General features: G+C 40.3%; 1 protein-coding gene across 2 annotated transcripts in view; it reads left to right on the top strand.

Moving 5' to 3' along the window:
- LOC113170693 (CUB and sushi domain-containing protein 3-like) overlaps positions 1–12,517 on the top strand; it is a 196,595-nt gene that overhangs the window by 141,196 nt on the left and 42,882 nt on the right. The window contains exons 47-54 of one of the 2 annotated variants that reach the window (XM_026372889.1): positions 2,736–2,924; positions 3,165–3,311; positions 4,547–4,735; positions 6,884–7,069; positions 7,923–8,117; positions 8,807–8,980; positions 10,388–10,561; positions 11,268–11,441. In XM_026372889.1, the coding sequence (XP_026228674.1) occupies positions 2,736–2,924; positions 3,165–3,311; positions 4,547–4,735; positions 6,884–7,069; positions 7,923–8,117; positions 8,807–8,980; positions 10,388–10,561; positions 11,268–11,441 (1,428 nt within the window). Of the gene's footprint in view, positions 1–2,735; positions 2,925–3,164; positions 3,324–4,546; positions 4,736–6,883; positions 7,070–7,922; positions 8,118–8,806; positions 8,981–10,387; positions 10,562–11,267; positions 11,442–12,517 lie in introns of both variants that reach the window. The other variant, XM_026372888.1, reaches the window with a different exon arrangement.

Below are 12,517 nucleotides of genomic sequence, written 5' to 3'. Positions count from 1 at the left end.
TTTTATTCATGTCAAACTAAAACTTCCTAAAAATGAATGATTACTGACCTGACTCAGTACCTACTAATGTGCATTTTGACATGCATGACATTCACAGCCTGATTTATGAAGATGAAGATTTATTTAAGAAAAAAGGAACAAAAATGCTTTTAGGGGGCATGACTGAAGATTTCTTCGTTTTACTTTCTTATTCTGCCATATAAAATGTATTTTTACTCTGTTTGAAGAGATTTAGCCTGCACATTGCTTTTTAATTTTGGTCTAGCACTGACCTTCTGTATTCTGGTGTACATGTTCATTAGGGTAAATAAAAGAGCACACAAACAGTTAAATACATACTACAACTGCTTTTATAAAAACAGACTAGAATGATTTGCACATATCATAAGCCCATTTATTTAATAAAAAAAAAAAGGTCATTTTGAAATTAATGAAAGAAAGTTGGGGCAGTTTGCCGCTGTGTAGCACCCGCTCTTCCTTTTATAACAATCTGTAAACATCTGGGAACTGAGGAGATCAGCTGTTGGGTTTTGGAGCTTCTGCCTGATATAGGGTTCTAACTGCTAGAAAGTTCTGGGTCTTCTCTATTGTATTTTGCATTTTTGTTCAGCACCCGGACTCTTCTGCAAAAGCATGCTGTTGTCAAAGAAGCAGTATGTGGTTTAGCATCGTCCTGTGCAAAAATTAAATATGCAAAGCCTTCCCTGAAGAGGATGTTGATCTGGATGTGAGCAAATGCTGCTCAAAAATCCTGGATATATCTTTTAGCATTGATTGTGCCTTTCCAGATGTTCCATTGACAATAATGGACCCCAATGCCATCGGAGATGCAGGCTTTTGAACCGAGCACTAATAAGCTGCTAGGTCCCTCTTCTCTTTAGCCAGAAGGACATGGTGCCCTTGGTTTCCAAGACAAATGTCAAATATTCCATTTTCTATCCAGGTTTTCCTAGTTTTAACTTGCATTTTTGAATGGCACAGTGAGCTGTGTTTACAGACATTGATATTTGGAGTATTCCTGAGCCCATGAAGTGATATCCATCACAGAATCATGTCTGTTTTTAATGCAGTACCATCTAAAGGCCTTAAGACCACAGCCATTCAGTATTGCATTGAGAGATTCCTACACATTCTCAGAAACTTTTGATAATATTTATGTGCAGTAGATGATGATATATTTATTAAGTGTTGGATTTACATTGAAGAACATTATTCTAAAATGAAAATTTGTAGAAGCAGGTTTTCACAGACTGGTGAGCCTAAAATGATACATTTGCTTAGTTTAAGTATTTGATATGTTCTGCTATGAATAAAAGGAGATTAACAAATAATTGCATAGTGTTTTTATGTAGATTTTATACAGTTTCCTACTTTTTTTTGGAATGGGGGTTGGCGTTTTTCCCCTCAGTCTACATTCATTACACTTCATCTCAGCAGCAGGGTCGGGGAGATTGGTCAGCATTGATGAAAGTATGGATCAGCAACAATGAGATCCCAAGTGTCTGACATTCCTTGAGGGTCCCAGCAGAAGCCTAGACTGTAAACCCCACAGAACATCTGTGGAGAGACCTGAATATGGGAGCTCACAGATGTTTCCAATTTGGTTTGATTGAGCTTTGGAGGCTTAGCCAGGAAGAATAGGATCAACTACAAATCCAGGTGTTTGAGAATGACTCAGAAGACTTGAAGTTGCAATAATCCGCTTGTCAACCTAAGTACTGAATTAATGGTCTGAGTGTTTCTGTAAAGTAGTGTGTTAGTTTTGGATTTTTAAGAAAGTTGTAAAAAGAAAAATTCTAGTATGTTTTCATTGTATTCTAGATTAGGGGACAATTGCAACAGTAGAACAGTAATGCTATGGTAGTGAAGAAATACTGGAACTTCATATTAAATTGCTATGTTACTTTATTACCTGAATACTCTGTTGATATTTGTTTCCTTCCCAATGAATATATTACAGTGTGTTTATAAATATTTTTTCTGTTGTGTACTAAAGGCTGTTCTGGTTCATCCAGCTGAAACGTTTGCAGTGGTTTGCCTGCAGGAATATTCATACTGCATTGTGTTACAATCTTTTCCACATGCCTTTTTGTCTTGATATATGTCTGATTGTTTCCAGTGACCTTTTTATCTGGAACAGTTGTTCACATTAACCTTTTAGATGCGTCATGTTTCTTCTCTACTGACCCAGAAGAGAAACTTATGTTACCAGCAGAAAAAGAAAAGGAAGAAACAGGACTGTCATTATTTCAGACATGCCCGCCTACAGGAAATGAAAGGGAGGCTTTGAGCTAGCACACATGAAAACACACACACACACACACACACACACACACACACACACACACACACACACACACACACATCATTTTTCCATACAACATTAGCTGTCTCACCTACTGAGTATTATTATTTGAGAGATTGATATCAGGGGAGCTTGGTGACAACAGCAGACTCTCCAGCTTAGCCCTTAGGTGCAGTATCACTCTGCCTGAAATATAATTATTTCACGACTAGTTATTTTTTCAATGTAATTTCTACTGTCACAGTGGAGCACTCCTGCCCCCACTCCGACCCCTACTCCCATCCCATTTGTCTTGGCTTTTCCTCCACCATTGGGCTTTCACCTCCCTCTTTCACCTATCTGTCTGTGCCTTCCTCTCTCCTCACTTTCTCTGTTATCCCCCCTCTGACACTTTGTCTAACACTGCTTTGTCCTTATTTCTTATTCTCAGTCCAATGCCCAGCCCATGAGGTGCGTTTTGACTCGACAGGGGTGATCTTGAGTCCGGGCTACCCTGAAAACTACCCCAATCTCCAGATGTGCTCCTGGTTAATTAATGTGGAGAAGGGTTACAACATCACTCTGCACTTTGAACTCTTCCAGACAGAAAAGGAGTTTGACATTCTAGAAATATTTGATGGTGGGTCCTTTCGGGATTTAAAATTGTGTTTGAATTTCATTGTCTATAACTAAGATACAAATGTAATTATAATGACAACATTAATGTGTTTGTCTTGTGTTTCTCAGTAAAATGTGTGTTTTAGTTTAAAATATTACTTGGTCTGGTCTTTTCAGTTGCACATATATTTCATTGAAATTTACTTCCAAAATATACATTCTGTCTACATAAGTGCTTGTACATGTCGGTCTCTCTGTTCAGGGCCCAACATCTACAGCCAGAGCATGGCATCACTCAGTGGTGACATTGAAACACCCTTCAGCCTGACCACCACAGGCCACCAGATCCTGCTGCGTTGGTCCTCTGATCATGGCACCAACAGACGCGGTTTCCACATCAGATACGTGGGTGAGTATCAAAGTATGTATCCAGTTTATAATCATATTCTATTTTTATATTTATTCTATTTTAAAAAGTGATAAAGGTCATGGGTTACAATTTAAACACTTTTCAACAAGCCTTAACGTAGCACAGGGGCAAATATTCATTGGACCTTTTTCATTGGACAGTAGCAAATAATATATATTTCTGTGTGTACAACATGACCCCATGATTTTTGTCACGGAGTGCTGGGGTTATTCTGGGGTATAATTTATTATGTTCAGGTAATTTACAGAAATATTTTTAAATAGAATCATTTTCACAGAAATTATTATTGCTCACAATAGGAGATATTTTTAATGCACCGAACTATGCGGCAGGCAGTGGAAGCATTGCATGCTGTTTTGCACTCCTTAATTTCAAAAGGTTTTAAATTCTTAATTGTCTTTTTAATAAAGCAAGTGGTGCTAAGCAAGAGTAGCACAGGGAATCTTCTTCCATTTGAAATGCATCAATAATAATGAAAGAAAGCACAGAAGATATTCATTTTTAATGTTTTGCCTCTCCATTATATTTAATACACGAGAGTGTTATCGTGAAAGCAAGTCAGTGTGATGAATTTTGTAAAGAAAACTCCTCCTTGACTTGATTGACTTGAACAGGAACCGACTTAAACTCCAGTGTGTGTCTTTTTGTCTTAAATCCCTGCTATCTTCCAGTCATACTGATTTGAAGGAATGTTTGACAGCATTTGTGGAGCACACAGCCCTCCCTTGGATTTTCTGTCCCATCGGCTATTCGGTGCTCGTATTCTGGAAATCAAATTTACCTTTTTCGTGTTTGATGGGCTGTAAGATGAGGGGAAGGAAGGCTATGGAACAAATAACTGGAGGATGCACCAGAATTGCATGTGTTAAAGCAAATTGAATATGTGTGTGCCCATAGGCCAGCGAGGAAAAGTAATAATGTGATTTTGAGGACTTTCTTTGCTGCATGGAACAAAGCCCAAGTGCTAAATAGATGTTGCGCTCCTCAGGCAGTTTCCCTCATTATCTTTCTGCATTTAAAATGGAATCTTATAGTGACTAAAATCTTCACCTGACTAATTCCCAAATCCTTTTCTCTGTCTGATTTATGTCTTTTTTTTCCCTCTTGTCCTTATCTGTTCTTTATCATCTTTTCTCAACGTTGTTTTTCTCCTGTTCCTCTCTCCTCACCTTTGCTTTGCCATTCTTCGTTCCCCTTCGTCTATTCCTCTATAGCAATGTACTGCAGTACCCCAGACTCCCCACAACATGGCTTTGTAGTGAGCCAGACTGGGGGTCATCTTAACAGCATGGTGCGCTGGGCCTGTGACAGGGGGTACAAGCTGATTGGAAAGGCCACAGCTGTGTGCAAGAATACCACCTATGGTTTCTACGCCTGGGATGCACCAGTTCCTGCGTGTCAAGGTGAGCTCATTGGCCTCTGTAGTCTTTTATTTCCAACCCACTCCTTTCTGAGTTCTTCTGGTCACTGCCTCTGCAGCCCTATGGTCAGCAGGCAGACAGGCAGATGCTCAAGGCAACAGTGTCTCAGCCCTATTCCTCTGTTGTTAGCAGCTGAACTGAATCCAGCCTGATTGAGAGCCATTACCCTGTCAGGTGGAAACGAAACAGAAATCAATCTTCCCTTCTTCTGTCAATATCCACTTCTTCAAATTGCTTAGGCTAACTCACTATTAGCATGCAGTGTCTGCTGCTATTGGGTCTCACTCAACTAATTGGGTTTTTTGATGCACACGTGTACGTGATTGCATGCGCTACCATAGAAACTTATACAGCAGCAAACAGCAACAGATGGTGTGCTCAATTGTATTTTATCATGATGCAGTGAAATCAGAACTTGTATTTCATGTCCTTTAAAATCATTTTAAAGCACTTCACACCTGTGATTGATTCCATCAGTTTTATAATTGAATGCAGATTTTCCAAACCACACATAAACTGCAGACTGTGGCTGCAAAAGAACTAATATATTCATGCAGATGCTGTCCTTCTGCTAACTGCTAGATGGTGGAGTTACATTATAGTATGCTCAGTCTTTAATTTGTTCCCATTCAGAATAAATGGTATGTTGATAGTGTACAATACACCATTAGTGTTGCTCATGCATCTCAGGAAAAGTTAGAAACTAAAATCAGTATTTTAGCCCACTGACCTTCTGAGCTTGCATGATTTTAAATAATTAATTGTTATGTTGAAGCTCTTCCTCTCCTGAGTAGACTTTGTGATTAATGTATGTTAGATTTAACATACTCAGAAATGAATGTTGACCATTTCTCACATGGGGTAATGGGGGGCATGTAATTGCCTAAGGTCATGTTGGCAAATTCCTGCCTTTGATGTTTCTCAGTGTGCATCTACCATTGCTACATTATTTTATGATGTGTTTGCATACATTTTACGTGATCCAGCAGATGTGGATTTCACTGCTCTATTTCTTCCCGCTGGCTTTCCTGTGATAAACACTCTAAAATCTACCAGCTGGTGTATTTTCTCTGGTCTAAGCTCTGAGGCCGGAGCACCTCAGATTTAAGCAGTGTAATTGTAAAGCCAGAGTGTATGTGGGGATTCTTCAATGTCTGAGTGACTCATACTTGTTCATATTGGGAAGAGTTACCATTGAAACTAGTTACATAAGTGCTTGCACTAGTGACTTTGATAAGTTAGTCTTATCTTCTAGGCTGCGCATAAGTTATTCTACTCTGAGGAGGTTGGATACATTTTTCCTCAAGGGGCCAGTCCTATATAGTGTATAATACTTTCATAGATTTCTTTAGCTAGTGAGATTTCCAGAGCAGCTTTATGGCTTCAGTGCCCCCTAATGTATACAGTAAAAGCAAATTACTTGGTTAAGTGTTGATGTGACACAAGCATTCCCACATCATTATTATAAATGCATTAAGTGGGAGTAAATACCTTTTGTTTTCCTAAAATGTTGACTGTGTTGACATATTGTAGGCGTAAAGTACTGCACATTTAGGAAATATAGCACTTTTGCAGTGACCCTGTAATAGACTTTTTGACTTGTCACGGCAGGAAAAGCACAGGTGTAGCTCATTTTGTTAATGAAGGCTCAGTAATGTGAAGTTATGCAGTAAGCCATTCCTGTCCACCAGCATGCACAACACGGGGCTTTGGTGCTGGCTCCTCTAAAATTTATGCATCCATTATTAATGCAATTAATTTCACCTGTGCTTTTCCTGCCGTGACAATTGAAAGTGTCTAAGGTCTGTTGTCAGAGTTCTGTGAGGGTGTTTAATGTCACAGAAGAGCACTTATTTCCTTTTCGGTGTTTACTTGCTAAAACTGTAACCTTTTGAACCTTTTCACACACACATGGCAGCGCTTGTGTACCACAAAGAGGCTGCAATCCCAGCACTGATTAGAGTACATACAGTAAAACATTTAGCACTTGCTATGGTTTGAATATGAATATGTGCCTGCCCACCATGCTTGTGTTTGCCAGACGTCTTTCTGCAAATCTTTCTAATACAGTATATGCCTTATATTGTGCATAGACATGTATGTTGACAACTGTCCTTTTGCTGCCTGCAGCTGTGTCATGCGGTGTGCCCAGTGCGCCAGTGAATGGAGGTGTGCTTGCTGCTGATTACTCCGTCGGCACACGGGTGACCTACTTCTGCAACAGTGGCTATCGGCTCTCTTCCAAAGAGCTGACAACCACAGTCTGCCAGCCAGACGGCACATGGAGCAACCACAACAAGATACCTCGATGCATTGGTGAGGAGTGGATGTTAAAGCAGGGTTCAGTGGGGTGTTGAGGAGGAGAAGGATTGGCTTAGAGAGATGGGGTAACCGCAAGAACCGACAGCACAGTTGAGCAGCAGAAAAGAGAAGCTGAGAGATAGGGAGAGGAAAGAGTTATGGAGAAGACAAATCTTGATGGAAAAGTGGATGAGTTGTGGAATATCGTGCAGTTTAAATAAACAATGTAATGTAATGGACGGTGTTATAAAAGACAGACTGCTGTCCCGAAAGAGCCACGAGTTCCTGTTTCATTGCAAAAACACTAACTTGCTTGGTAGTGATACAAAAGGCAGATGAAAGCGAGGACAACAATTGAGAAGAAATCCATTGTTGGTGCTGGGGTGAGCGTTTCACATGCCACTGCCATTCCTGCAAGTTTCAAGGCAGCGTAATGAGTGATTGACAGCACTATTTACTATTGAGACCAGTGTTTATTCCCTACTGCATATGTGTCTCACAGTAAAAAGGGAAACAGGGTTTGTTTTGAAACTCATTTGGTTTTAGAAAGTGCCAATTCATAAACAGCTTTGTTTGGGAAGAACATTTGTACAACTGCAAAAAAGCTACTGTTCACATTTAAACACATGGATTAGTTTATTCTACTGATTAACATTTTTCTTTTGCAGCTGTTTATATTTTCTCTACACTGTTGGGTTGCTACATATGTTCACAGGTTTTAACTTTGCAGTTTGTTTACAAGGGATAAGACAAGAAATTGAAACAGAAGTCATTCCATTTGAATAATCCTAAACTAACAATGACCACTCCCCACCAAATCCCCTTGCTTATTATTTGTTTTTTTTTTTTTTGTTTTTTTTTTACCCAGTCATGATGTGCCCCAGTCTCAGCTCGTTCTCTCTGGACCACGGGAAATGGAGAGTAGTCAATGGTTCGCACTATGAGTACGGCACCAAAATAATCTTTACCTGCAACCCTGGATACTACCGTGTTGGCCCTGCCCACATCCAGTGCCTGTCCAACGGGGTGTGGAGCTGGAGAAACGAGAGACCTCGGTGTAGAAGTGAGTGACTTCTCCTGCAGCAACCATAAAATCAACTCATCAGTTGTTCATCACCAAAAGTCATTAAGTACATATTTAGCGCACTGTGTATGTGTTTCGTTAGTTTCATAGAACAGAATCAAAAAGGTTTTGAACACTGTGGTCCAGGCAAATTGAAAAATCTAGATGTTGTCTCACCTCAGGTCCATAGATTCATAGATTGTTACACTATAAAACATGAAGAATGAATGCCTTATTCATAGCTCACTTAAGCACCTCCTCAATTATTCACTTTTGTGGTCTTCACCTATTCCCGTCTCACCCTAACTTAGATTTGTTTATTGTGGGAATTGGAAATAAAAGCTTTTTCTGTGGTACAATTTTTTTTTTTCGCAAAAGTTAAAGAGCTGAACAGGCCGTGTAACAGGAAAAGGAGATGCCAGCCAGCATGATGAAATATGTTGGGACAAAGGCAAACACCATTATTATCCTCCTCATGAAATAGTACAGGTCACTCTTTTATCGCATTAAGGTCGGTAAGATGGGTGTAAATGACTGTGCTCTCCCATTGATTCTGACGATGTAAGCCAACCGGAGTCTCCTCCTTGTCTCTTTTTCTCTCTCACTCACTCTTCTGGTGTCTGGTTCTTTAATTTAAATGCCTTTTGCATCATCTTCCTCTTTTTACTATCATCTTCATCTCATTTCAGTTATTTCCTGTGGTGATCTGCCCAGTCCCCCTAATGGGAAGAAAATTGGGACCCAAACTACTTTTGGAGCATCAGCCATTTTCAGCTGTGACCTTGGCTATGTTTTAACTGGATCCACTGTCAGAGAGTGTCTCCTATCTGGCCTTTGGAGTGGAACAGAGACTCTGTGCCTGGGTAAGCAGGATCTAAATGTCCTCTTTAACATTATAAAGGACGGTCTTGTCCTGGGTCAAAAACTGCCGGCAGTCTGTTCAGACAGAGTATGAGTTGTTTTGGTTGGGCCAACATGCTCAGAATAGAACCAGATGGGGAAGCAGAGGGTGGGTATGATTAGTTTTGTTGCCAAGTGTGTATGGCCACTGACTATTAAACATTTAGAAAGATGTTTAAAAAAAAAAGTGTCCGGTTGTGACATCACGCTGGTACTCCATGCTGGCAAATCAGACTGGACTGTTTCAGTCCTTGTAAAGACCGTAAGATAACTGATGCACTTGCACCGGAGCAGTACAATTTAACCTATTAACATCAGCGTACTACTCATTCTGATATAAATATGAGCAAATAATGTATATTAAAGCTTAGCTTACTCCAACTTGGCACAGCTCTGTACTTTGGAAGAAAATTCATAATTACTCCAGCCACATTCAAACCCACGCGGCAGCAGAATGTGACAGTTTCCCTGGCAGGCGCATTAGTCCGTTTATCGTAGCACCAGCCCTTCAAGCTCACCCTAAGATTGGTTCAGTTCATTAAAAGACCTAGCCTTCTCTCCTGTTTAGTGATATGACTGTCAGGGTTAACATAGCCAGGGACCTCTCGGTATAGTCGCCTACTTCAGCACTATCTTCATAGAATCTGGCTGCTCTCAACTGGAGTGTGATAATAAAATGCTCGGCTGAGTTTCTGGGTGCAGGAGTGAATTAGGGAAATCAGACTCACAGTCAGTGGCAATTTCCCAGGTTTTAAGTGGCAGTGGAAATCTCAGCAAGATTCCTCCTCTCTGAAAGGGATTTATTGTAGCTGAAAGTAATACGATTACGTGCATGAGTGTATTGCATAGATTTTGGGGAGTTTCTCATGCATCTCTCCGTCTATTGTAGATGAGAAAAGCTGAGTTGTCACCACAAGTGACGCTGAAGCCACTATGAATTTAGAAATAATAATTCAGAGATAATGAGCTGAAAAAGGCTTTCCAAATCCAATATGTTTCATGAATACACTAACTAATTTTGTTTGCCTGCATTATAATTCCAAGACCTTTTAAATCACCAGTTTCCTCATTTCATTTTGTAATACAGTTGTCAAAATGCAAAGTTATTCAAACGTGATAACACAATCAAAACTGTTTCTACTCTGGAACTATCGTCCATTAGTTCAGTGGGAACCACGGCGGGCTATTATTGGCAAATATTAGAAAGTTTAACTAAAATATTGCACCACACAAATGATTGATAAAGATAATTTGTTGTGATTTGTAATGCAAAGTGTATTACACCTAGTTCAAAATGTCAGTGCCTACATTATTGGTACATGAATATTGGTGAGTATTACTAATTATTTTTTTTGTTCACCATTCTACAGCTGGTCACTGTGGTATTCCAGAGCAGATTGTGAATGGGCAGGTGATAGGAGAAAACTTTGGTTACAGAGACACAGTAGTTTACCAGTGCAACCCCGGATTCAGGCTCATTGGCTCCTCAGTGCGGATTTGCCAGCAGGACCACAACTGGTCCGGACAGCTGCCAGTTTGTATCTGTAAGTACTTCATACCGCTTCTCTCTGGCTGATTGACTGCAGGACACATTCTGTATGTGTGCTGTTGGTGTTTTTTTATGTTTCAGGAAAGTGAGAAAATGCCTGAGAAGGACGGATAAGACTGGTTGCGTACATTTTTTGTTGCAGGGTTGAGAGAAAAAGTCTGTTTGCATTCACAGGGTTGAAGGGGCTTTAGTCACAAACACAATAGTTTGATTGCATGATTGCAGTAATGAAACAATAAATACAACTATTTTTGCATTCATAAAAAATTCATTCCCTGTTGAAAAGCTTCCTTCTTGCAATTCCCAAAGCTTCCTGCGCCTTTAGTCTCAGAGGCACAGAAGTCAACATTTGATACATATCCTCCTGATATGATTCTCAGTCTCCTATTCACCTTCTGATGCACTGAGCTGTGCTGTTTACTCATTTCTAATTTAGATCATGTCTTGATTCCTAATACCCCCAGTGCCCTCCGAGGTTAATAATATGATAATGATGTTGCTATGACAGATGTCACTGTACATCACCTATCGATCTTTTTTATCAATAGGTGATGTGTGTGCTGTATTTTCTCTCTCTCTGTCTCTCTCCCTCTCTCTCTTTCCACACTGTCTTCTTTTTCTTCCCTCTCCTTTTTAACTCCCTCTCCACTTCACTTTCTTCCTTCATTCACGCCGCTGCTGGTGATCAAAATCAACTTCAGCTGTCACCTGTGGCCACCCCGGTAGCCCTATCTATGGGCGCACCATAGGCGATGGCTTCAACTACAACGACATTGTGCACTTCTCCTGCAACAAAGGCTACACTTTGGAAGGACCCTCTACAGCCCACTGCCAGGCTAATCGCCAGTGGAGCCAGCAACCACCAACATGCAGAGGTAGGGTCCAGCTATGACTGTCAGATTGACTGACTTAAAGCATTAGAAGGATGCAGATGTATCTTGACAGTTGAACTAAAAAGCTGCTTGTCTTTGCCAGCATGTTTAGCCAAGGCTGAGATCTCAGGCATTGCCTCAGGAGTCTAGAAAACAGGAATCCAAAGCAAGAATTACTACAAGAATTTGGAATTAGCAGATGCATCATATTCATGCATGTCATTAACCATCTGCAGCTATCAGTTTCTGAAAAAGGTGCCTCATAGTGTATCACTGGAACTAAAGGTGTTTTAACGTTTTATAACAGAAGCCACTTCTGTGTAATTGTGCTTGTTTGTAAATCAGGCCAGTCATCAGTGGAGCAGATTGCTGCCAGCAAGCAGAGGTTGAGGTTTTGGAACATAACAAAAAATAGCTTTTGCAGGTGCTTTGTAGTGGTTCAGGAATCCAATGCAATGTTGACCACAAGAATTCAGCAGCCAGTAGCTGTATCATAATTTTTCAGCAATCTGCAGCCAGTGTCTGCCAGAATGCATAGGTACTGACACATAAGCAGAATGGACAGAGATCACAGTGCTCACAGATCTATAGATTTGAATGGGAAAAGTCGCTGTCTGTTCTATTAGAGCATTAGAAAGCAACATCTGGAGCACTGGCCTCAGAGCAAAAGCAGGGGAACAGCAGTAACGAGCTTACAGCAGGATGTATGGAGCGGGAAGAGTAAATGGGGAATAGTTTTCTACAATTTCACTGGCAGTTTTTTACCAAGAGGCTTGCTGCAGGGAGAGATTACTTTGAAGAAAACAAAGCACAGAGTACATTTCGAAGAAGACAGAGTGTCAGATGGTGGCTGTGTTTCAGCTGTGTTCAATTTTAGTTTGCCCAGGTTAGGCTCATTAGTGGTGGTGTTTGCAATCAGCAGCAATCCAGACATGTTTGTGCATGACCATACAGTACCAGAGAATTGTTTACTTCTTTTCCAAAGCTAATTTTGAAAGTTTGACAATTTTGGGGGAAATCGTTTCCCCTATTTACTTTATTATCCCCAAAATAAAATCAGAATAGACAATATTACCTAG

This window comes from Anabas testudineus, chromosome 16 (assembly GCF_900324465.2).
Source record: "Anabas testudineus chromosome 16, fAnaTes1.2, whole genome shotgun sequence".
NCBI classification, from domain to species: domain Eukaryota; kingdom Metazoa; phylum Chordata; class Actinopteri; order Anabantiformes; family Anabantidae; genus Anabas; species Anabas testudineus.
The sequence above is the reverse complement of the archived record's forward strand: the minus strand, read 5'-3'. Positions and strand labels throughout refer to the sequence as shown.